Raw genomic sequence first — 22,730 nt, 5'->3', positions numbered from 1 at the left:
TGAATGTCAAAACATTAAAAAAAAAAACATTCTGTTACTGCTCAGTTACATTCATTTTCACAAATTCCGTGTTGTTCCTTATACAGCAGATAGCAAAGCAGTGAAAACGTTCACTTGGGTAAATTGTTTTAACTCCAGAAAAGTTATTTAGAAAGGACATTTTGTCTCAGAAGTCTTGGCACACGTTCATAAGGATTTTTTTTTTTAATCCGTTTATCCAAGGGTTAGGGATAAGAATCGAACCCAGAAAAACATGGGTGTGTGTTCTCAAAGGAGCCTGGCTTTTTAAAAACCCGACTTTAAAAAAACTCCTGGAATGTCTGTGCAACTTTGCTATTTGCTTAAATATTACAATAAAAACACCAGAAGATGTGTTAAGAACAAGCACGACTTCCCTCTGTCAATTTGGTTGAGACCCGATGCCCTGAAATCGCTGCTAAAGGGCAAGGAAAACAAAAGCGAAGCTTTGGGTGGACGTTTTCAGTCCTGAAAGTGTGATTAGTCACCAGGCATTTGTGAAAGTCAGAAAGCATGTAGTCTATTTCCTACGAAAAGCCCTTCATGAAATCTTCTTCTGGGCTTTACATGAAGAACTTCTGGAACTTTTAAAAAAAGGGTTGAAATAAAACCTTTGAAAAAGGTCTGGCTTGGAAAGGTGTCAGCTGATGGGCTACATTTTTCTTCACTTGAGGCTCCCCTCCTCCCTGCTTTTGTTCTTTAGGGTCTGTCCCCCCCTTTCTCACTCAAAGACAAGCACAATTTTTGACATTGCCCTGGGATGAAGCCCCACAGCCGATGTCTCGATGAGCCCAATGTGGGCTACCGAGCTTTCAGACATTCTGAAGAACGTCGCAGCGCCTGAAGATCTCATCTGCTTTCTTGGATGAGGGTCCACAACAAAGCGATACAATGGCAAACTGCTTCATCTTTCAGGGACCTCCAGCTCTTGATTCTGCTGCAGAAGACTCTTGGGAGCGGTTTCTGACACTCTTCCAGGGAGATGCCAGGCTCCTGGAAGGCCCCCGAGATGCTTGGAAAAGCCCCTGGGCATATGGCCAGAGAGCTGTTTGGAAGAGCGGGCTGTTGCACAGGAACCAGGCCACAATCATTCCCCCCATATCTGGGACCTTCTACCTGCGACTCTGGGCTCATCGCTGCAACCACCCAGCCCACCTGAGAGGCAGAGGGACCCTGAGGGCTCCTTGCAAGGGAGGACCTGGGAAATTAAGGTCTACTTGCGAGTCCTTCCTTGCCTGGATGACTTTGCAGCCTGATGAGGCTTGATGAGTGCCAGCTAGGTAACAGTGGAGTAGTGTAACCCCCAGAATAAAGTGCTCAGGTGGGGGCAGCTGTGAGAAGAACCTTGGGAGAGAGGAGCAGGAGCAGGAGGAGCAGGAGGAGCAGGAGGAGCAGGAGCCACAGGAGCCACAGCCACAGCCACAGCGGTCAGACAAAAGATATCTCAGCCCACAGAAGAAATGGGGGTGGAGAAGGCATCTCAGAAGGGACCCTCCCTAGTTCCTGGAAAGTACAGGGAGTCCTCACTTAGCGACCGCAATTGGGACTGGCAACTCAGTCTTTAAGCAAAGCAGTCACTCAGTGAACCCGCGACTGTGCTTATGTTCTTCAGTTTTCCTTTGCTTTACAGACCTGCAAATGTGAGGATAGGTCGCAAAGTTACTTTTTCATCACCACTGTAACGGCCAATGGTCACTAAACGGAGCAGTCATTAAATGAGGACTACCTGTAAAGGCAAAGGGGGAGAAATACTTTCAGACTTGCCAGATTCTGCTTTGCTGGCCGGGGAATTCTGGGAGTAGAAGTTCACACATCTTCAAGTTCCCAAGGTTGAGAAACACCACCTTACACTAAAGACGGTGTTAGTACTCATAGGTTTGGTTTCTCGCCATGACTACCTCAAAGGGCTGACAAGCTCATTGTCAAAAGCAGTGGGCGTTGACTGATGCTTCAGTTTCTTTGCAGATGGCCCAAGCCCTGCCGTCCTTCTTTGGATTGGCTCTCTGCAACTCAGGCGGGTTAACCGTTGACTTCTGGAGTGACATGTGACTTCTTTGTGATGTGCTTCCTTCTGACTGTGTGTAACCTCTGGTTGGACTCGGACCTCAACTGCAATTACACTGCTTGCATGAAACGGCAAATAGGATTCCTGCCACTGGTCCGTGACCCAGAGCAAGGCCTTTGGGCCTTTGCAAATGTCAGCAGGAAATGAGGCAGGCCACCTCCAGCAAGAGGAGGGCCACGGATTGCCCACCATACCATACGTTTGTCACACCTTCCTAGCAGTTGGGGGGGGGCAGATTAGGACATCCAGGGAATAGTAGCACGGAAAGTCTGTTACAGGTTGCTCAGCCCCTGAACCGGGGGGTCTACAGGGAGGGTGTCAAAAAAGTCAACATGGCAACCAATGGTGTGGCTGTGCCCTTTTTGACCCCTTTGCACATATCTTCATTCCAAGACATCTCCCAAATCCCGAAGGGGGCCACTCTACCTTTCATTTCAAAACACGCTCCTAATTCTGAAAGATGGGGAATTCATTCCAAAACACTAAACCAGGTTCAAATTCCAAAGAGAGGTGGTCTCTTCCTCTCTTCCCACCACTCCTGGTACCCTTCTCTTCCCAAGTGCATCTGGGTTGGGTTTTACAGCTGGATCTTTGCAGGTTGCACCAGCTTGCCAACGTGTTGGGCTCCTTCTTCACGCCACCCATCCAGGGTTGGGTCTCCAGCCTGCCTCCTTCTAAGCCAACGGGGGAGACTGCCGCCCCGTTTAGGAATTCTCTGTTCGCAGTTCCAGGGGAAAAAGCAATTGAACCGGCTTTGCAGAGAAGGCCCTTCTATGCGCCGTCTCCCCCTTTCAAAGAAGGGGAGAATAGTTCATGATACCTTGAAGTATTTACGGCACTTTCGCACTTGATTTAATTCCTACTTACAGATCTTCGGCTGCCTTTGGGCTTGATTTATCTCCGATGTATTTCTGCGCATCTAGCTGGGCCAACAGGGAATAGTTGCATTTAAATTGTCCATTGCCGCGTGCACTCAAGATTGTTGCTGCAAAAGGCAGATGGCGTTCCTCCAAATATTTAATAAATCTCCTTTCCTTTGGTCGCCACCAGAGCACGTGTGCTGGGCAGCCTCTCCTTGTTTTGCACGTCCAATGCTTCCTCCACTGGAATTCTCAAATCCTATAAAACTCGCAAGATTGAATGAGGGGAGTTTAAGGCGTTTGCTGTCCCCGAAATACAGGACGTTTGTGAATGAGTGACTCCGGTACAAAGCTCTGGAGCTGAATGCGGGAAATGTTCGCCTCCTGGGAAAACTTCGCCCTAAATTGTTTCCTTTTAATTCTTTCACTTAGCCGCTCTTCTTTCCTAGCATTATCTTGCGATTTCAACCCTGGGGCAGAATGTGAGAAAAGTAAAGCGTTGCTGCGTGTTAACGTAACCCAGGAAAAAATGGTAGAAATCTCTCATTTTCAAGTTGAGTTGGGGTTGGTCATGTCAAGAAGGGCATCTATCAACCCTTTAAAGAAGCCAAGGGATGACTTATTTGGTTTTATTTACCAAATGCCTAAGTCAGTGCTTCTCAACCTTGGCCACTTTAAGATGGGTGGACTTCACCTCCCAGAATTCCCCAGCCAGCCTTGCTGGCTGGGGAATTCTGGGAGTTGAAGTCCACCCATCTTAAAGTGGCCAAGGTTGAGAAACACCGGCCTAAGTCATTCCTTTCCTTAACAACACTGGGCAGCTTCAAAAATTGCTATCAGTGCAACCTTAATTATAAAAGTATCACTAAAACGGGAAAAATGTAAATCACAGTCATTGTGTATCTAAAAAGAAAATCTGATACAGAATTCAGTTCTCCTTGGAAATCCAAGCAATGTAATCCATGGATTAAGTACCCCAAATTTAGATTTTTCTGCACATGGAGAGTTGATATCTCAACTTTACAGGTAATTAGATTTTCAGCACTGATTTAATTTATTATACTTTATAGTTTCAGTTAGGGGTTTACACTGCGTGAATCAGTTATCTTTAATTTAAAGCTTTCTGGGGTCTTCAATTTTTTCCTTCAAAAAGGGATGTCATTTATATACATGTAATTATTATGTACATAAAATTAATTATTGTACATAATTCAGGTTCCATTGAAAAATTGTAATGTTTATGTCATTTTAGATCCCTTCTTTCTTACTCTCATTTCGCTACTTGCATTCTACCCCTTAATTCTTTCTGCATGTCTTTTATTTCTTCTTTTTTATATTCTTTTTTCAAAAGTATAATTATTATTGTTGCCGTTATTGTTGCTGCTATTATTACACTAAAACCAGGAATGGGAGCATTAGGACAACTAAAAGACATAAGGAGACCGCCCAGAGTCACTTTTTGGTGAGATGGGTGGTATCTAAATTTGAAATATAAATAAATAAATAAATAAATAAATAAATAAATAAATATAAATAAATAAATAAGGCAATAAATATCATTTGAGCCCCATTCCTGAATTGTCATAATGAGGAGTGTCCTTCAACTCCAGTTTGTTCCATGAAATGCCTCCAGTGATGGTTGGACCCACCAATGACCTACAAATATGAGACGAGGTGGTCCATCAGCAACTTGGGCTTCAAAGGTATAAAGCAGTGTTGTCCAAACTTGGCCACTTTAAGATGAGTGGACTTCAACTCCCAGAATTCCCCAGCCAGCCATGCTGGCTGGGGAATTCTGGGAGTTGAAGTCCACTCATCTTAAAGTGGCCAAGTTTGGACAGCACTGGTATAAGGCTTCATACAAGCATCAAGAGTCCTTGGAGCAGGGTTCAAGGAGCAACTAAGGAAGCCATTTCAAGTATCCTCAGTTCTGCTGTCACATCCCAGTGTGCCCAGTGTCCAGATTGTCTCCCCGGGCTGCCCCACGAAGAGCGCTTTGCAGCAGTCCAGCCTTGAGTATACCAGAGCGGGAGTCTCCTCGTCTTCTCAGCCAAAGATCTTACACAGCTGTCCTCCAGTAATGCTGGATCCACTGAAGATTCCCAGACTGCAAACAAATTCAAGAGAAGTACAACTCCACCCGGAAGAGGACTCGCTCCTGAATCCTGAGGTTCAGCCCCTGAATCAGCGACAAAGACGTCTTGTCTCTATTCGCTTTCAGGTTAGGGTCTCACACGTGGATATTTACCACCTGGAGACACACAAAGGCCCAGGAGTATTTTCTGCATATTGCCAGCAACGCCCTCCAAAGCTGAGAATGTTCCTTTCTAGCAGTTAGAACAGGCAGCATAGAAATGGATGTCAATAAATGAAGAAGCAAAGGCGTGACGGCTCTTGCGGTTCAAGAAATCTTCCCTTCCCTGCGTGTCACCTCACTCCTTGTTATTTCAGAATATTTTTTTAAAAAGAGATGGGCCTGCCTTTCCCCAAAGTGGCCACTAGATGTCAGACGTGCCCCGCTAATGACCTTGCGAGGTGGGTTTCCTTTCTCTCCGCCCCCCACCCCATTCACCCACTGCTCGAAGCTGCCAACTCTATAGGAGAACCCGGGCAAAACATGGTGGCAAAAAAGCCAGGAGGGGTCCGGTAGCCCCTTTTCCAACCAACACATTTGATCCAAAGGCATACGCTGCAGCTCACGAAAACTGATGCCTTTCAATCCAATTTCTTAGTCAGAGAAGGGGCTACCAGATTCCTGATTTTTTTTCCCCCAGCTTGCAGATTTGAGCCCTTCTCCAGGCTGGCATTTGCCCCTGCAAGACAGAGACCCATCTGAGGATTAAGTGGGGCCACCCCGAAATAGGGGAGACCAGAGATCTTCAGGGCACCACGTATGAGGCAGGTTGCAAAGCGTTGCTTGAAGCCCACTCCCCCGTGCATAGGTTACATTTAGGTAAACTGCAAAGTATTTACTTCAGCCCTTTGGCTATCTGTAGCGTTTGGCAAAGATCATTCCTTTATTTTAAACAAATGCAAATAGGACAACTGGGGAGTCTGCGCCTTCCTGTTCCATTAAATGTTAACAGATTTCTGAAGAAGCTGAGTTACGACATTCCACGAAGACCCTGTTTTCATGCCCTGGAGAGACGCCCTACTTTATCCCGCACACTTGGGCACTTCCTGCTCTGTCCATCAGCCTCCAAAATAACATCTGTGTCTGGGGAGAAGGCCAGGAACCCCTCCCATGCCTTAAAACTTCTCCATCTGCTCAGGAAGGCATGGTGTTCTGATTTGAAAGAGCCAAATTGCTTCCAGACAAGCTTTGACTCTGGAGGATTGTGGCAGCATCTATAATCCAGTTGGCCAGCTATAACATAAGTTGGATTTATACATCTGTCCTTGTGTATGGGAGCCCACATATCCAGAAACGTCTCCTACATGTGCTTAATGAAAAGATGCTCCTTCCACCAAACAATCATTTCATTGATAGGAATGCTCCAGGCAGGCTCCGATTCCAACTCTGAGGTCCCCCTCCCCCCCCCCAATTTTCTTTCCTGGATCAGTGGCCTTAATGATCCCAACCCATTAGGGATCCCTGTAAATTGGATAACCCAGCCCATCACAAGGGGCTATAATAATAACTGCAAAGAAGGGCAAATGGAGGGGGTAAACAATAAGGGCTCTAGCTGAACTCCACTCTTGGTCATTACACGGACTTGCCTATTCATATTTTTGGCAAGAATACAGAAGCAGTTTGCAATGGCCTTCTGCTTTTTGTTTTTTTGTTTTTAAACTTCTTAGACTGGCCTATAGATTCCCTTGGTCATCTCCAGGGTGAGTCCTAGCCAGGGCTAATCCCACTTAACTTTTTGCAGAGGAACCAAGGTTCGCCAAACTCTGCCCCCGGCTCCTGCCAGCTCCGACTCAAGAAGAGGCACCGCTCAGCCATGGGGCACCTGCTTTGCAGAGGGACACTTCCATCCTCTAGAGCCACCTGGTGAGGAGCTGTGGGTAGGACAGGTGAGGCAAAGGGAGGTGGTTGGACCCAGGGTCGGACTGTGGAAGGAAGTCTCTGGTAATCAGGTACCCCCAAAGGGCATCAGGTTGGAGAAGGTAGTCCTCCGTGGAATGTGCACACACAGCCCCTTCTTTAACACCCACCCCACCCCACCCCACCCCATTTCCAGAAGGATCTTGAATCCAGGGTTTGTTCTGCAAAGAAGGCGGCTTCTGTCTCGAGGAGGAAACATCTTTTCAAACGGAAGAGTCTGTTTTTGCCAAATGTCTTACGGTTGTCAGATTGGCTGCAAAAAGAAGATAAAAAATACTTCTTTTCCTGAGATGAATCTGGAAAAGTCAAGCTTTTGGCACAGGGTTCCGAGTGCAGACACCCAGATTAGCAACGGCTTGCAAAAATGTCACGTCTGGAGAAATGGGGTTTGACTGGAAAGACAAAAACCCCTCTTAGTGGCGGATAGTTCTCCAATTAAGTAACCCTCTGGATGCGCCCTGCTCTCTGGGCACACCCCCAAGGGCGAGCATCTTTCTGTCTCCAAGCAAAGCCACTCCCATCCCAAGCATGATGGGGTCATCCTAAAAGTCTCAGGCAGGGCACTTCCCAAAGGGCAAAGTTTTGGCAACTAATGGCACCCCCACACACACTTGCAATTCCAGGAACTGGTGTTGCTGGGTCAGAGCTTCAACCACCTCCCCACTCTCCTTCCGGACCTCCGATTCACCAGGTGCTTGTGCGGTTCCTCCGGAAATGCTGCCCCTCGTTCTCAGGCCCCGAACCCCCCACCCAGCCCTGGGGCAGCCCTCGATTCAAACCTCCTGCTCTCCCTTTGGGGCAAAGACCAGCCATGGGCAGCACTGGCACAGCCCTGCCCTGGGCCCTGCTGGGGGAGAGGGGGAGGGGGCTGCACGGCTTGTGGGGGGATTTTGGAGAGATGAATGGCCTGCCTTGAGGGTCTCTCCGGCTTACAGCGCCCAGTTTGCCCTCTCCCTGGCCAAGAAAGCCCGCAGCGCAGCCCTTCCTTTGTGGGAGCTGGGCAAGAGGTGCCCTTGGTCACATCTGATGCGCAGTGCTGGTCGGAGGCCTCCAGCTAATTCAAGCTCAGTTAACAAACCATGGCTTACCGCAAGCCCAACCGCCCCAATTCTCTCTGCAAAATCTCCCACCACCCCTCTTTCCGTCAGAGGAGAAGCCAAAGGAGCTCCCCAGCCCGCCCACCCCCCACAGCTGACGGGGCCTGCCAGGTGCTTCTGCAGGTGTGAAAATGTCCAGGCAGGGGATGGCGGTTCCTTCGTCCCCAGGAGGGCAAAGGGCCTCTCCTAGCTGCGCGCCCGACCCTCAACCACCCCTCCAGCCGCCGGGAGAAGGACCCCTTCCTCTCGGAGACCCCCTCGCCTCAGCTCCCAACCGCCGAGGTCGCTCCTGAAAAGCGACGCTTCGTCCCTTCCCCTTTCCCCTTCCAAGCCACCCCCCGCGCTGGGGGGGGGGCTCTCCCCCCTTGGCGCACGCGCAGAAGCCCCCACCCCCGGCTGGTGCAGGCTCTCCGCCTCGGTACCGCAGAGGTGGGGAGGGCTGCCCGAAGGGGCGGAGCGTTGTGGGAGCCCGCCCCTTCGCGGAGGTGCCTCGGGCAGCAGCCCCTGCCTGCGCCAGACGGGAGAGCTGCTCTGGCGCCCGGACGTGGCTCGGGGCGCAGGTAACGGGGTGCGCGGCTGCTGGCCGGCAGGCGAAGGCTTGGGTGCGGGCGGGCAGGAGGGCGGGCAGCGGCGGCTTCTCCGCTCGCCTCTTCCGGGCCGGGCATGAACGGAGGCGGGGGCGAAGTCACGAGAGGAGGGTCGCGGACGGACGCGGCCATCCTTCCCGCTGCCGAGGCGAGCCGCGCTGGCCCCGAGGTGTGCCGCATCAGTTGGCCCGCATCAGTTGGCCAAGGAGGGGGAAAGGCGCCGCCCGAGCGGCACCCCCAACCGGGCGCTCCCCGGGGTGGCCGGAGGGGCAGGTCCGCTCCTTCGGACGAGGACAGCTGCAGCCGCCGACCGGGGGCGTCCCTGGGCGCGGGGGCGCGGCCGGGGAAGGGGCGAGGGGAAGGAGGCTGGCCCGGCGCCCGCCCGCCCGCCCTCCGCGGCCGCCGCAGAGCCCTCCTCGCCCGGCGCGTCTGGAGTGTCCCCTTCCATCCGAGCGCGCAGGGCTGCGCCGCGCCGTCCGTGGCTGCGCCCGCGGGGCTGGAGCGGGCGGGCGCTGAGGTCGAGCGGGGGCCGGAGACGGGCAGCGGCGCCCCGAGGCGGGGGAGCTGCGAGGGGCCAGGGACTCCCCGGCCGGCCGGCCAGGGCAGCGGCGAGGGCCGCCTCGCGCGGAGCGGAGCACTGCCGCAGCGCGCGCGACCGGGCTGGCCGGCGTCCTGCTGGCCCTGGAGGGCCGAGCGGGGCGAGCGCACGTGCGCAGCCCGGGGGCGCCGCAGGGCGGGCCGCGCTGCGCCGGCTCGGCTTTGGCCGCGGGGGCTGCGGCAGGGGCGCGCGGAAGCCCGGCCTACACGGGCGCGCGATCGGGGCGGCGGGAGTCCCGACAGGGGCCCCTCCGGCAAACCTGTCGGGGAGAAAAGCGGGGAGGTGAGGAGGAGACGGAGGCGACCTCTCCCTTCGGTCTGCGGCAGAACCTCCCTCGCCCAAGGCCGTCACGCCTCCCCCGCTGGGGGGGGGCATGGGGGGCACGCCCTGTGCCCCCTTCTCTGCCATAGCCAGCCCCACGGATCCCAGCCTCTGTTGCTGAGAAGAGGTCAGCCCCCAAACAGGGCTGCAGTCAGTCATCACAACCGTGACTTTTCACGCCCGTGACAAAAAATCGTGCAGGGAATTTAAGGAAAGAGTTTTCCCAGGGGAGGGCTTCAGGGACAAGCCCTTATTCTCTTTTGCCCGGTTCCCTTTGCATCTGATCTTCTCCTCCACAGCCTCCCCTTTTGCATCTTCTCCTTGCCGAGGCAGTCGCAATTTCGGATGGGGGGGGGAGCAGTGAAACACCCTCTCTCTGCTCACTCACTCCTAGATTTCTGGGGCTGGTCTATTTTTTTAAACTGCGGAAGATCCTTAGAATTCTTCAGCAACTTCTGCGTGGGTTTATGATTCATCCTTCGCTTGTCTCCCATTGGTGGCTTGGCACGTTGCCCAGCACTGACAAAAAACTGCAGAAAGGAGAATGGCAGGAGCGTTAGATAAGAGAAAGGGAGAGAACGGGATGCCTTCGCCAGCCGATGGCTTCCGAGCATCTTCTGGCGACGCAATCCAAAAATAGCTGAGAAGTTGCTTTGGCGTTTAAAAAAGAAAAAATCCGGCTGCTGCTTTTGGTTAATGTAGCCTTGCCAGGTTTCCTGGTCCCTTTGCATCTCTGCCTCCTTCACTAGGTGCTTTTTCTGTTCCTAGATTTCGCCTCCACAGACACACTGCTGTGTGCCAGGCCCGCCTGCGAAGATGCTGAGAATCACCATCGGCCTTGCCCTTCTCTTGGCAGGTAAAGATGTGCTGCCCTCTGGTGGCGCCAGGAGGCAACAATCTGGACCCGTGTTTCTCAACCTTGGCCACTTTAAGATGGCTGGACTTCCACTCCCAGAATTCCCCAGCCAGCCATGGCTGGCTGGGGAATTCTGGGAGTGGAAGTCCAGCCATCTTAAAGTGGCCAAGGTTGAGAAACACCGGTCTGAACAAAAGCATGCCAAATTCGAGAAAATGACCTTTTTAGCCATAGTCACCCAATTCTATCTCTGTGTTGAAGACCTGGTGTGGTGCGTGAACAGTGGTCCTGTTGAAGAGACCTGTTTGTTCCTACTACTCCACTTTGCATCCGATCTGGAAGCGTATACTCAGCATTTCCTTTCTTTTTTCCAACTTCTCTCCCCCCGCTTTGAATAAAGATTTAAACGAGGAAGGTTTACCTGTTAGATTTTGGGGCTGGAGCTCATTTCTAAACTGTTTTGGTGGGGGGGAATCAGGAAAATCACCCCCCCAGCAGTCATGCTTTGCTCCCTGTCATTTTTTTTTTTGCACGCTGTGTCTATGACTTGACCTGCCTGTTCCAGAAGCCGCCTTTCTCTGCGTGGTCTAATATTTTTGGCCTTTCATGCTCTGCATCTGGACGAAAGCTTTCATCATCCCCCACCTGAGGGTTATGATGGGAAAGGCAATGCTTTCCCATCACCTTAGCTCCTTCTGCTAGGAATTGAGCTTCACAGAGACTTTACCTTTAAAAAAAAAAAAAAACTATGGACTTTCCACTTGCATGGAAATTAGGAAATCCCACATCAGTCAGTGAAGGGGTTCTGATTGATTAGATCTGCACATGACTTGGACCTTTGAACAAGGGGAAAGGTGTGTTATCTCCTCTTCTTAGGAGATATCATGTATGCATGAATGTGCACAGATGTGCCTTTCCCCTTTAAGAGTAATGGGAAAATGACTCTTAATTTATTAAAGTCTTCAATTTACTATTGGTATGAGTACATAATTATTGGTGGGTTTTTTTTAAAGTATGGCCTCATTTAATCAAGGTTGCCTCTGATTTCCTTTAAGCAATTCTTAAAAGGGGGTTTAACACATCAATGCTAGCCAAGTGACGAATCATCCTTTGATTACAGTTGTTTTAGCCCTTGAATGTAGTCAGAGGGTTAATTAACCAGGGGTTGGGGGCAATGTTGCGGCCGTCCAACCATGCACTCAACCCAGGCTGATGACAGCCATCTTTACCTCCCTTAGTGGTCCAAGTCAGCCACTGCCAGCGAATCAAAAGATTGACAGCTTGCTTGACCGATCAAGCCCTGCGGATAGACTGTGCCTATGAGCGGAAAACCTCTAACCCCCTGAGCTACGAGTTCCGCCTGTCCAAGGACACTGGGGAGGGGACGGTCATCGCTGGCAACGTCAAAGTGGCAAGTGCTGTGTATAAGTCTCGCACCAACATCACGACCACCGACAGCCTCGTGTGTCTGTATCTCAACGGCTTCACCACCAGCGATGAGGGCGTCTACACATGCAAGCTGAAAATCACCAACGATTATGAAGACATGCAGTCCAGAAACATCTCTGTGGTCAAAGGTGAGCAGAGGGAAGAAGGGAACCCCAAACGTGCAGGGCCAGGACAGGTTCACCATCATTTGAGAGAAGTGTTCCTCAACCTTGGATGTGTAGACTCCAACTCCCAGAATTCCCCAGCCAGCATGGCTGGCTGGGGAATTCTGGGAGTTGGAGTCCACACATCTTATGCTAAGGTTGAGGAACACCATTCTGGAGGGCAGAATGATGGGTGGAAGTCACAGGAAGGCAGAAAGAGCTGTTGGACAGTGGAACCAGTGACCCAGGAGGTGATGGACTGTTCTTGGTTGGGTGGTCCAGGCAGAAAGGCTGGACAGCCACCTGACGATGTCATGGGGGTCTCTGTGTTAAGCGGGGGGGGGGAGATTCCACGGCCTTGGCAGCCCCTTCTCAGATTCTCCCCTTTCCCTTGCAGCCCACTTGGCAAGATGCGCCGGGATTAGCCTCTTCGTCCAGAACACCTCCTGGCTTCTGCTGCTCCTGCTATCACTGCCTCTGCTGCAAGCTGTGGATTTTGTGTCACTGTGAAGGAAGAAGAAAACCAGCAAGGGGGAGAGGGGCACGGGGAGGTGGTTGGGCGGGGGGGGGGGAGAACAGCCTGGCAAAGAAGCCTAAACCCACCCTGGGCAACGTGGGCCTTTTTCTTGTGGTTTTGGAAAGAGGAAGCCCTTGTGGACCGTTGAGACCGAAAGCAGAATGGTTTTCTCTTAACCTTCTTTCTCTGTATCTCTCTATTTAGCCACATAGCTGCTGGAAGCGACTGACTCGCGCTTAGAGCCAACATCATGCTGTAGCGTGCAAGCAACACATTGCAGGGGTGGGATAATGGGGGCATGATCACATTTCCCATCGCATCGCATCGCATCGCCCTTCCTTCTTTCTCTCCCTCCCTCCTTCCGCTTTCACTATCCGGGGTTCTCGCTTGGCCCTTCTCCCCCCAAAGCAGAGCAGTGGAAACTGTTTTGCTTCTCCCTTTTCGTCTTCTGGATCTTTTCCTCTTGGGTCTTCCAAGAACTGCTGAATAGGAGACTCCAAGGAAAGACGTGGACTCCAAGGAGGTTTGGGGCGCTATATCTTCCATTTCTTCTTTTCGTTTTAATCAAAAGAGCCTATGGGGCAGCGAGAGGGTGGGAAGAAGATCCCACTTGTGGGCCCAAGGTGTTTCTTGCAGGATGCACAGGAAGTCAGCAAAGCTGAACAGCAGCAGCAGGAGTTGGACAACTTTGTCTCAGGCTGAAGGCTGCACCCAAATAAGCAATCAGGGATCGCTCCTTTTCTTAAATCATACCTGAAATGCAACATTTTCCAGGCAGACGTTAAAATCGTGCTGCTGAGCTGGGCAGTAAACCATGAAACCCAGTTTTGGGGACAGGGCTCTTGGCAGCCTGCAGTGGGGCCAACAATTGGCCACTCCTTGGTTTCCTGCATCGGCCCAGCGTGCATTGCTGGACGTCAACAGGGCAGCAAAGTGTCGTTTTCAGCAAAAGGGGGTTGCAGGTTCACTGCAGCAGCAGGGACTTGTGGGTTCAAGCGACCCTTGGCATCTGCAACTTGTAGTGGGTGCAGTTTGCAAGAAAGCGAGAATGGCTCCCGTGCAGCCACTTTTAGGGCTTCCCAGAGCTGTCCAATTGGGGCAACTGGGGGGCGAGGATCAGTACTGCTTTGGAGGGAGGAGTGCCCGTGACCCACCTGGATGGGGGAAGCTTCCTGTTGGAAAGGATGCGATCAAAAAGATGACTCCCAGGTTGCAAAACAAAATTAAAAAGTTTATCATGGTTTTGTGGGCGTGCTCTGCACGCCAAAATGTTCCCAGGTTAGGTCGCCCAGCTCAGTCCAGAGGTGGCCTTTTCGGAAGAGCTGTTTGCTGCTGGAAGGGAGGTTTGTGCATCTTTGCACATGACTAAAACAGTCACATGGGCTGCAGAGAATGTAAGAAAAAGGGTCACACACACCCACACACCCGAAAATCAGTGCCTTCTCAGATGCTGGCAAGACAGGAATTGATTACCAACGACCGTCTGACCAAGCGTAATTTCAGCTGCTTCCCCTTGGCTTGCATTTTTGGCCACAAAGGTGGAGGGGCTGAAAAATTTGGCTGCTGTTCAAGCAGTTGCAGAGGACTGCATGAGTCAAGGAGACCAGGTCAGGACCACTTCCTAGCCCATGCCTGTGGAGCATGGGATTCCAAGTTCATTCTTAATTCCCCCTCTTTAGGCATTTGCCCCAGAAATGCAACAAATGGGGGGGGGGAGTGATTCATTTGGAAGGCATTCAAAAGCCTAATTGGCTCCAATAAGCTAACCCAAAATGCTAAAATGCCAGGATTGGGCCTTAAATTACAGATTTAATACCAGAAAGCCAATTGGGGATCCATTACATGCCGTACTTGCTGCAGGAGGAATGTTGTGTTAGTCTATAATGGGAAGAAAACCCAGGGCATACGTCTGAATAACCATTTGGGGAGCCAACACTCAGCTCAGAATTGGTGGGCTGGCACCTCAGGCTTAGCAAAATTAGAAAATCAAAGCCAATTGTGTTGGGATCCTTGAGTGGATTTAACCAACTTAGCTCCCCAGCCCAGTGCGGGAGCTGAAATCAGCCTGCAAAGCGTAGTGAAGTAATGAAGTGTTGTCGTGTTTTCTTGCATGTGGAGGAATAACAGAAACTATGCCTGCTAAACTTTCTTATCTTGCTAGCCCTATTTTGCTAAGACGTTTGTATGCAGGTGGTTTCAGCGTTTAATCTGAAATGCACGTATATGGTTCGGGTCAAAAGTTTCTGTGCGGATTAAGGTAATTTAAAAAGTTGTCAGGACCAGGACAGGCGACGCGCAGAAGGCTTGCACAAGCGGTGGGTGGCGCGAGGTTAAAATGTTCTCCAGAAAATAAGAGCTGGGCTTGCAAATTGGAGCCATTCCCCAAATAACACCCAGCTTGTCTTTATTTATGTTATCCTATATTATGCTGGGCATAGCAGATTCTCTGCATTGGTTTTTCTCCTCCCATCAAAATAGTGGAGCGGGAAGTGTTTGCTCGTGTTTTTGGAGGATAAGATTTCTGAAGATTCACGAAAACACACCAATTGCCCTTAGCAGCTGAGCACTGCATGCAGATCGGGGGAGAAAACCAAAGCTATGAGATAATTGAAGGAAGGGGCGTTATAAAGCAAAAATGACCCGCACACATTCAGTCACTGGGCTGGTGCTAAAAATGGTGGTTTAATATTTTTGCAGGCTTTGAAACTCCCTCCGTTGCAGGCTCCCTGGAACTAAATGCCAGATGATCCACGCCAACTCCCTGCGCAGCAGCAATGATAATGTTTTTTTAAAGTTTGCAGTACTTGGGGGTCCCTCACAATTGAGGAGGAAAAACATTTCACTTTAAGCCAATGTATGTTGCTGATTTTTTCAACAAACCATGGGCAAAACCTGTTCATGCCAGGCAGTGTAAACAAAGCAAGATACAAAATTAAACCAGACAGAAATTTATTGCGAGTTGTACTCCCAGCCTAGAAAGGCCTCCTGACGGCTTGGCGAGGTTAAAATGGCAGGCAGACCTTAAGTGAACTGAGGGGGGGGCACACCAGCAGGCCCCAGCTCAAAGGGGCCAAAATGGGTGGTCCTTGGGATGCTTTTGGATGTCCCTCCCCCGTTTCCCAGCCCTTCCCTGGCTTTGCTTTCCCACCTAAGCCAAGGCTTTTGCTTGGTTTCATCTTCAGGATTTTACTGCTCAGGTATTGCTAATCCTGCATTTCATGTCTCGCTCTTCCAGGGTTGATTTTTGTGCAAATTCAGCAGCTCAACGTTAGGAATGCACCGGGTCCAGACCACCCATTCATTGCGCTTCGTCCTAGTCTTGTTCGGTGAACATTTGTAGAGTGTTTTCCACAGCTTACTGTCAGACAAAAAAAGGGGGGGAGCACCCCAATCCGCACAAATAAATCCTTAGATTGTAGAATTCCTTTGGTGGTGTCTTTTTTTTTTAGGGACCGTTTGCTGTTGCGGGCTGCAGCTCATTTTTTTTTTTTTTTTTTTTAAACTCAGTCAGCTTCTTACCTGGTTAAGGATTTGTTTTAGCCATTCTGTAGTAAAACGATTCTTGGAGTATCTCAGGTTCACTACCTGCCAAACCTCGGGTATTGGGCTTCAGTCTAAAGACACAACACGAAAGGAAAAGTAGAGGAGAAGGGAGGAGGAAGCCATTAGCTTCCAGCGGCGGTTCTCAGTCACAATGTAACTGGCAGCAGTCTGGGGAGAAAGACTCGCCGCGGCGGGGTCCCGGGAGAGCTGGAGGGCAGAGCCCGGTCGCGCCTCGGCCAGGCTGCCCGCGGCGGCGGCGGGCAGCGCAGGGACGGGGCGTCGAAGCGGGCAGGGCCACCGCCGCGCCGGACGGCCGTAAGATCAGGGCGGAAGGGCGGAAGCCCGGGGCGCCCGGGAGACGCTTCTGCGTTTCCAAACAGGCCGGTTCTCACTTTCACGTGAACGGCTTCCCGGAGGCCCCGGGAAGAGAAGCCGCTTCTTCCCGCGGGAAACTTTCCGAGCGCGGTTCTGGGGGGGGGCTCCTCCGGATACCCCCGCCCAAGGCGCCGGAGCGCCCGCAGGCCCCTTCCGCAATCCGGCGCCGGAGGGGCGGCTGCCGGACGGCCAGCAAGCCGGGCTCCCGCGCCCCCCACCCCGCCGGCTGCAGGAGGGTCCGTCCCGGCCAGGGTCGCCGAGCGAGGCGGCCGCCGGCCCTCCCCGGGCGCGGGCGGAGCGCGGATCCGCCGCCCGCGAGCCAGCGCCGCGCCGCCGTTGGCGCCCCTTCCCCGCGCGCTGCCCCGCGGGCGGCCCGAGAGCGCAGCGCCGCTCCGCTCCGGCCGCGCGGCTCTGTCCGCCGCCCGCTCGCCGGCGCTGCGTCACCTGCGCCCGGATTGTGACATCAGGCGGCGGCGGCGGGCAACGCGGCTCCATGGAGCCGGCCGGGTTCGGCTCGTCCCCCCCGGAGACAGCCAGGTGAGTGCGGGGCGCGCCCCGTCCCCCCCGGAGCCAGGGCCGCGGGGCCGCCTCCGCTCGCCCCGGGCAGGGCGCCCCGAGCCGCCGAGGTCCGGGAGCGAAGCGCTCCGCACAGCCCGGCGGCGCGCGGGGCGCGGGCGGCGCGCCGGGGCCTCGGCCACGCCCCTCCCCAAACGACCGCCCCCTCCCCGGACCGGCCCCAGGGCCCCGCGCGCGCCGCCGCGGGGGGGCTCAGCCTCGCGCAGCGAGTCCGCGCGGGGGAGCCCAGCGGGCCGGAGTGGCGCAGCCTGCTCCGCCGCCAACCCCCGTCTTCTCTTGCCCGCGGGCTGGGGGGCATGGGAGCTGTGGTCCTGGCGTTCCTGGCCGGGGAACCGTGGGGGGAGAGGGGGACGGCTGGTGGTGATGGTGATGGGGTGGTTGTGCCAAGTGCTTAGGACGCTGACCAGGGAGGCTGCTGCCGCTGGGTTAAGCAGAGGGCCTCCGGCTGTGGGAAGAGCCCGTTTCGGGAGCCCGCCTGAGGCTCGGCTGGATCTCGGAGAAGGGTATCGCGAAGTCGAAGTCCACCCATCTTCAAGCTGCCAAGGCTGGGAAACCCTGCTCTAGGGGGTTGGCGCAGGATTAGGGGGGAGGTAGTCCCTGAACCTGGGAAAATACCCAGGTGAAAAGTTCTTCAAAAATCCTAAAACAAAGCTGTACAGTTTTGTCCATTCTGGGTGGCGGTGCCCTCTGCACCTGCTCAGGAGCCCAGTGGTCCTGTGTTCTGGGCGCCCTGGTTTGACCCCCGGCACTGATCTGGGGCTCCGGCCGGCGGCGAAGGAACGAGGCCGTCTGCTTCGGCACAAACCGAAAGTCGGAGTCATTCCCCTGCTTTTCGGCAGAACAGGCCTGTCCGTTCCCACAACCTGCTTAGTGAACCCAGTTCTCTGTGTTTGCCCAGGAGGCTCGGCTAAAAAAGGGCTGGAGAATTTGCAGTGAGGGTGTCCTATGAACGCAGCCTCTGAAGGAGGCGTCCACGAGGCTCCTGTTGTTGGGAACAGTCCTTGGAAACCAAAGAGAAGAGAGACGTGTTTTCAGAAATTAGTTGGGTTGTGTGTTTTTTAAGTAAATAAAAGGTGCTCGCTCACTGACACAAACTGTACAGGTTTGTGCTAGGAGTTTTCAAGAACTTTTCACCTGGGTATTTTCCCAAGCGCAGGGACTATCTCCCCCCTAATCCTGTGCCAACCCCCAAGAGCAATGCTGCTCCACCTTGGCATCTTGAAGATGGGTGGACTTCAACTCCCAGAATTTTCCCAGTGTGCAAGGACTATCTCCTCCATAATCCTGTGCCAACCACCCAGAGTTCCCAGTGTGGGACCCCCTAGAGCAATGCTTCTCAACCTTGGCAGCTTGAAGATGGGTGGACTTCAACTCCCAGAATTCCCCAGCCAGGGGTATATTTCATTTCAGTTTAATTCTTTTAGATTCAATTAACGACATACGATGAATCCCAGATACTTTAAAAAGTGTGTTCATCATATCAAAACTTACAACTGAGTACCCTGTGGGGAGGAGCTCCTGCAGCGTTCTCCCTAGTTTTAACCACTCTGGCACATTTCCAGAAGGGATGCAAATCTCCCCCCCCCCAAAAAACCCTCTCCCAGGACAGCTCTCTAAACATGAGCAAAACAGAAGACAACAGAACAGCATGTCGCTCAGCGCTGACTGGCTGGGAATGACCAAACCTTGGGCCTCTCTGCTCCAGGGCACCATCCTTAGGTGGTGACTCAGCCCATAATGATAGGAGAGCTTTGGGGCAAGGTGAGGTCATTCTTCCCAGCTCCCCCCAGGGGCACAACAGCCCCTCCTTCTGTAAAATGGGGCTACAACATGAAGTCTGTCCCAAAGGAGAACAGTTGCCGAAACTCTATTTTGAATGGGCTCCAATCTTGTTTATTTCAATTGGGAATTTTTCTTTCTTTCTTGCATCTCTGTCCCTCCCTCCCTCCCTCCCTCCCTCCCTCCCTCCCTCTGTGTGTGTGTGTGTGTTTGTGTATATACACACACCCCATACCCACACATACATGCAAAGACTGCATTCACACAATGCCTTGCCTTTGCTTGCTGAACTGACCCTTTTCTTAGTCTGGACCACACGTGGAACCATCAGCTAACTCAAGGGCCAGGTTGGCACCCCCTCTTAATCTATAAGCCAGCTAATCAAAGTTACTATTAAACAAGCTTAGCATGCTGTGCAAATGCAGCTCCAAGATTTAGAACCGACTGGCATTGTGTAAACACACCCACAGACCTACTCCACCCACATTTATTACTGATTATTGAGATACGTGCCTTTTGTTTTTTCACCTGGTCCCAGCCAGTTTTTAAATTCCCTGGTTCAGGTTGGCTAAACCTGGTTCTCCCTCCTGAACTTGGGGACACCACACGTTAATCCTTTCTTTTTTCATCCCTGGTCCTCTCATCTACTGGGGAGGAACAGAATTGGGGGTCAGCAGCGTTTGTCCGGAAGTCTTTGGTTCTCTCCTCCCGCTGGAGTTCGGGAGGGCCAACGCTCTTTCCTTCTCCCATTTTACCATCTTGCAAAGCACCCCTGCAGAGCAAGCTGGTTCTTGAGGTGCCCATTTTACAAAGGGCAAACTGAGGCTGAGAGATCTTATCCAAATGGAAATGCAGGTTAATCAAGGTGGTGCGTGCTTGTCTTTCTCGTTTCCTCATTCTCTCTGTGTGAACACAGCTTTGGGGATTGCAAAGGTAAATGCTATTGTTACTTCACGGTGCTCTTTTTTGGTACACGCCAGAGGAAATAAAAGAGGCCCTGTCCAATGGATTCGGGGTGCCCCGTGCTGTGAATGCTGGCTTTCATTCTTTTTACCCCCAGGTTTCTAATCCATATGGGTTAGGGGGTCATTAGACTTGGAAGAATGGGTGGGGCCACCTTAAGTTCCCGTCCCTGGTGCCCCCACTACCACCCCCCACCCCTTTTTCTTCAGACCTCCTCCAGTGTCCTGAGTCCCCACTGTTTATCTGAATGGGAGATCTACCCCGCAGGCCACGCCAGGCTGGATTCTCCTCTCCTGCCCCTTTAAGTCCCCACATGCTGGAATGTGAGAATTGCTCCAGCCATTCTGTGAGGTCAGATAAAGCACTATATTTATCTAGCCGGTAACCTGAGCTGTGGATCTCTGCTGCTGCAGCTGAAACGGGCTCCCGGGCTGCTTCCAACCTAGTCCATTTTGTGCCTGGAAGGGCCTTTCCTGTAGATTAACCCACCCCACCCCCAGGCGCCCTCCAACTGGACTGCCCCTGCTGCCTTCTAATAATTTCTCTTCTTTCTCCCCCCTCCCCTCCCCCTTTTTTTCCCTGTAGAAAAAGCAGCTTGCCAAGGCTGGTCTGAGCCTCCCCCCACCCACCCCAGGCTTCAGTTTCATGCCACGGCTCTTTGGGCCTGTCGTTCTACACACAGGTGGGTGCCGACCGGAGGGGGGTTGCGACGGCCCAGGAGGGGCTGGGGAAACTGGAGGGCCTCAAAACGGAAATGGTTCCATTGGGCTGAGAAAAGGTGGGGTACCTTGTTTGTTAGTCTGGTGTTAGTACCACGAGATGTACTTCTGGCTGTCCCCAAAGGGCAGCCCATCCAAGACTTCTCTAGCTCCGCTTGGTGTTTCGAGTACCAGGCCGACCGATTTGGGGGTTTGGGTGCCCCAGTAACTGGACCATCCTTGGTTCATTTGATCCTTGTTTGAAGAGAAGAGAGAGAGAGTTGGAAACATTTCTGGCACGCTGGGCCAGCTCCAGATCTCCCAAATCACACCAAGAATGATTTGGCTCCTCTTTGAATATACTGGACTACTCCTCCCATCATTCTCGTCCAGCCCTCCTGATGGGTATGCTGGCCGGGGGTGATGGAGTTGCAGTCAACATTCCCGGAGAATGAGGACAGAGTGCGAGGGACGAGTGAGCAAGCATGTGATTCTTGAACGTCAGGTCAATGTGGACCTTGGTTGATCTATTTCGGAGCAGATAAGAGGCTGGAGGGATGTGAGCAAGATCTGGTCTGTTAAGATTTGGAAGAGGGTCTTGCAGAGCAGAAAGAGGTGGGTAGTCACTCTGCAGCCCCTGAGCCCTCCTTCCCCCATCGCCAGCGTCCTCCCCTTGAGCATCCCCATATTGTTACCTCCTTGAACTCGAAAGAGAAGATTTCCGGTCGGCTGTCCACTTCGGCTGGCGCAGCCTCTTTCCTCCTCTCTCCTTCTCCCCCTTCCACCCCCAAACTGGGTTGGATGGCTCTCCTTCGGTAGGGTTTTGTGCAAAAGTGAGGCCGAGGCGCAGGAATGAGAAAGCCCCTTTCCAACACCCTGGCAACAGCCAGGGAAGGGGAGGGTAAGAGGGTTGAGGGTTGTCAAGTTCACTTCTGGGAATGGGCCATGCGCCGGGGACGGCGGGGGGAATGCAGTTTGCAGGAAGCTGGGCGATTAGCAACGCTGGTCCGGAGCCTTGTGGAAGCTTGTTGAAAATGGAGACAGAGGAAGAGGCGGCGCTCGACAAAAAATACCAGTGGGAAAATGGCAAAAATAGGTATTTCTCTCGGACGTCAAGCGCAAGATCCCGGTGTGCCTGGCTAGCTAGCGGAGAAAAGTTGCTTGGCTCTGTCCTGGGAGATGCGATGCGCGAGCTGAACTGTGAGGGTCAGTTGCCTTTGAGATGTTTATTGGCCCGGCTCAGTCTCCTGGGTGAGAGAACCCCAACAGCCAGAAGGGGAAACACCCACTAGCCCCCCAGCTTTCCACCGTGCGCTTGGCAAGGTCGCCGAAAGATCTCTTTGCGTGACACGCAGAGCTCGGTCAGTCTGAAGCTTGTTTGCTTTCCTTTAACTGAATGTGTGGTACCAACCCAGCCTCTTTGCTTAGTTTATGGCTCATTGTGTTGTGCAGCCCCCTCCCCCCCATGAGTTAATTCAATAACCAGGTCTTGGGTGAGCAAGTTAAGGAATGGGCAAAAGGTATCTCTGGCAAATCTTTGAGCAGTGGGGAAAATTCAGCCGTGCAGTTAGCAACCAAGGAGCAAAAGGAAGGCGTATTGCACCTCTGAGGCTACTGGGGGGGGGGTGGGTGGTAAACCAAATGCACTTCTTACTGTAGCTCTAGTTTAGTTCTTTCTCTTTGTCCCCCCCTGCCACCCCCATTGCCTCGTTCTCTATGAGCTTGCTTTCCGCCCTTTCAAATAGGCAGGCTCCAGAAACTTTACCTGCCCAGGCTCTGTTTTGAATTTGTAATCAAAAGCTACAAGACCAGGTCACAGTGAGTTTCCAGCGCCAACCAAGGATGGTGTTTCTGTGTTGCATCCCTCAGAAAAATGGAATATATAACTCCTTGTTCCCTCTCTGTTTTACTTATTCCTCTGTGTTTCTGTCTTTGGGTGATCCACCGTGTTTCGTTTTGTTTTGTTTTTATCGGTGTGCAGGTTCCTAGCTTACAGTTTGCCAAATCCTGCTGTCCAGTTTGCATGGCACCTTCTCCGCCCCCTTATTTGGCCATTCCCCCACCCCCGGTCCTGGATTAGTTGTTCCCATGCAGAGATTGTAGCTGAACATATATTTTCTCTTCTGAAAGAGTCTATGTTATGAATAAGGCTTGTGCTGTTTATCCTTGTCATAGTTTCAAGGCTGTCCCCATTTTGCTGTAGCACAGCTGCATAGTTTAATGCAGAGTTTCTC

At 52.5% G+C, this 22,730-nt stretch overlaps 2 protein-coding genes and 2 long non-coding RNA genes across 10 annotated transcripts in view; 2 read left to right on the top strand and 2 right to left on the bottom strand.

The window, feature by feature from the left end:
• The first annotated feature begins 8,558 nt into the window (after nt 1-8,558).
• THY1 (Thy-1 cell surface antigen) lies at nt 8,559-16,027 on the top strand. Its single transcript, XM_088138989.1, has 4 exons — nt 8,559-8,651; nt 10,366-10,453; nt 11,692-12,030; nt 12,443-16,027. The coding sequence occupies exons 2-4, from the start codon at nt 10,414-10,416 to the stop codon at nt 12,553-12,555; spliced, it is 492 nt and encodes a 163-aa protein (XP_087995115.1). The 5' UTR covers nt 8,559-8,651; nt 10,366-10,413; the 3' UTR covers nt 12,556-16,027.
• LOC148216191 (uncharacterized) lies at nt 15,784-17,191 on the bottom strand. The gene is made up of 3 exons (XR_015795828.1): nt 16,925-17,191; nt 16,082-16,176; nt 15,784-15,920 (listed from the first exon to the last, which is right to left on the bottom strand). It is a non-coding gene; the product is annotated as an uncharacterized LOC148216191 (long non-coding RNA).
• A 1,024-nt stretch (nt 17,192-18,215) lies between these two features.
• LOC148216190 (uncharacterized) lies at nt 18,216-21,328 on the bottom strand. The gene is made up of 3 exons (XR_015795829.1): nt 21,192-21,328; nt 20,586-20,751; nt 18,216-19,479 (listed from the first exon to the last, which is right to left on the bottom strand). It is a non-coding gene; the product is annotated as an uncharacterized LOC148216190 (long non-coding RNA).
• USP2 (ubiquitin specific peptidase 2) overlaps nt 20,227-22,730 on the top strand; it is a 51,836-nt gene continuing 49,332 nt past the window's right edge. For 2 of the 7 annotated variants that reach the window (XM_088138986.1, XM_088138984.1), the window contains exon 1: nt 20,750-21,111. Coding sequence is in view for 1 of the 7 variants with exons in the window: in XM_088138980.1 (XP_087995106.1) it covers nt 20,444-20,480 (37 nt within the window). In the remaining 6 variants the exon portion in view is untranslated. Of the gene's footprint in view, nt 20,481-20,749; nt 21,112-21,459; nt 21,593-21,716; nt 21,858-22,730 lie in introns of those variants that run through there. The other 5 variants (XM_088138980.1, XM_088138981.1, XM_088138983.1 and 2 more) reach the window with 5 other exon arrangements.

Source organism: Python bivittatus, unplaced genomic scaffold (assembly GCF_059951505.1).
Source record: "Python bivittatus isolate LINGU-HERP-01145 unplaced genomic scaffold, Pbiv_v1 ctg000320_np1212, whole genome shotgun sequence".
In the NCBI taxonomy this organism is placed as follows: Eukaryota; Metazoa; Chordata; class Lepidosauria; order Squamata; family Pythonidae; genus Python; species Python bivittatus.
Note: the sequence above shows the minus strand (reverse complement) of the source record. Positions and strands in the feature narration are given on the sequence as shown.

Excerpts from the sequence above, each read along its gene's own strand:
- THY1 (XM_088138989.1), top strand. The coding sequence starts at position 10,414 with ATGCTGAGAATCACCATCGGCCTTGCCCTTCTCTTGGCAG. Across the intron at positions 10,454-11,691 it reads CCTTGCCCTTCTCTTGGCAG|TGGTCCAAGTCAGCCACTGC; the intron begins GTAAAGATGTGC and ends TACCTCCCTTAG. Across the intron at positions 12,031-12,442 it reads AAACATCTCTGTGGTCAAAG|CCCACTTGGCAAGATGCGCC; the intron begins GTGAGCAGAGGG and ends TTTCCCTTGCAG.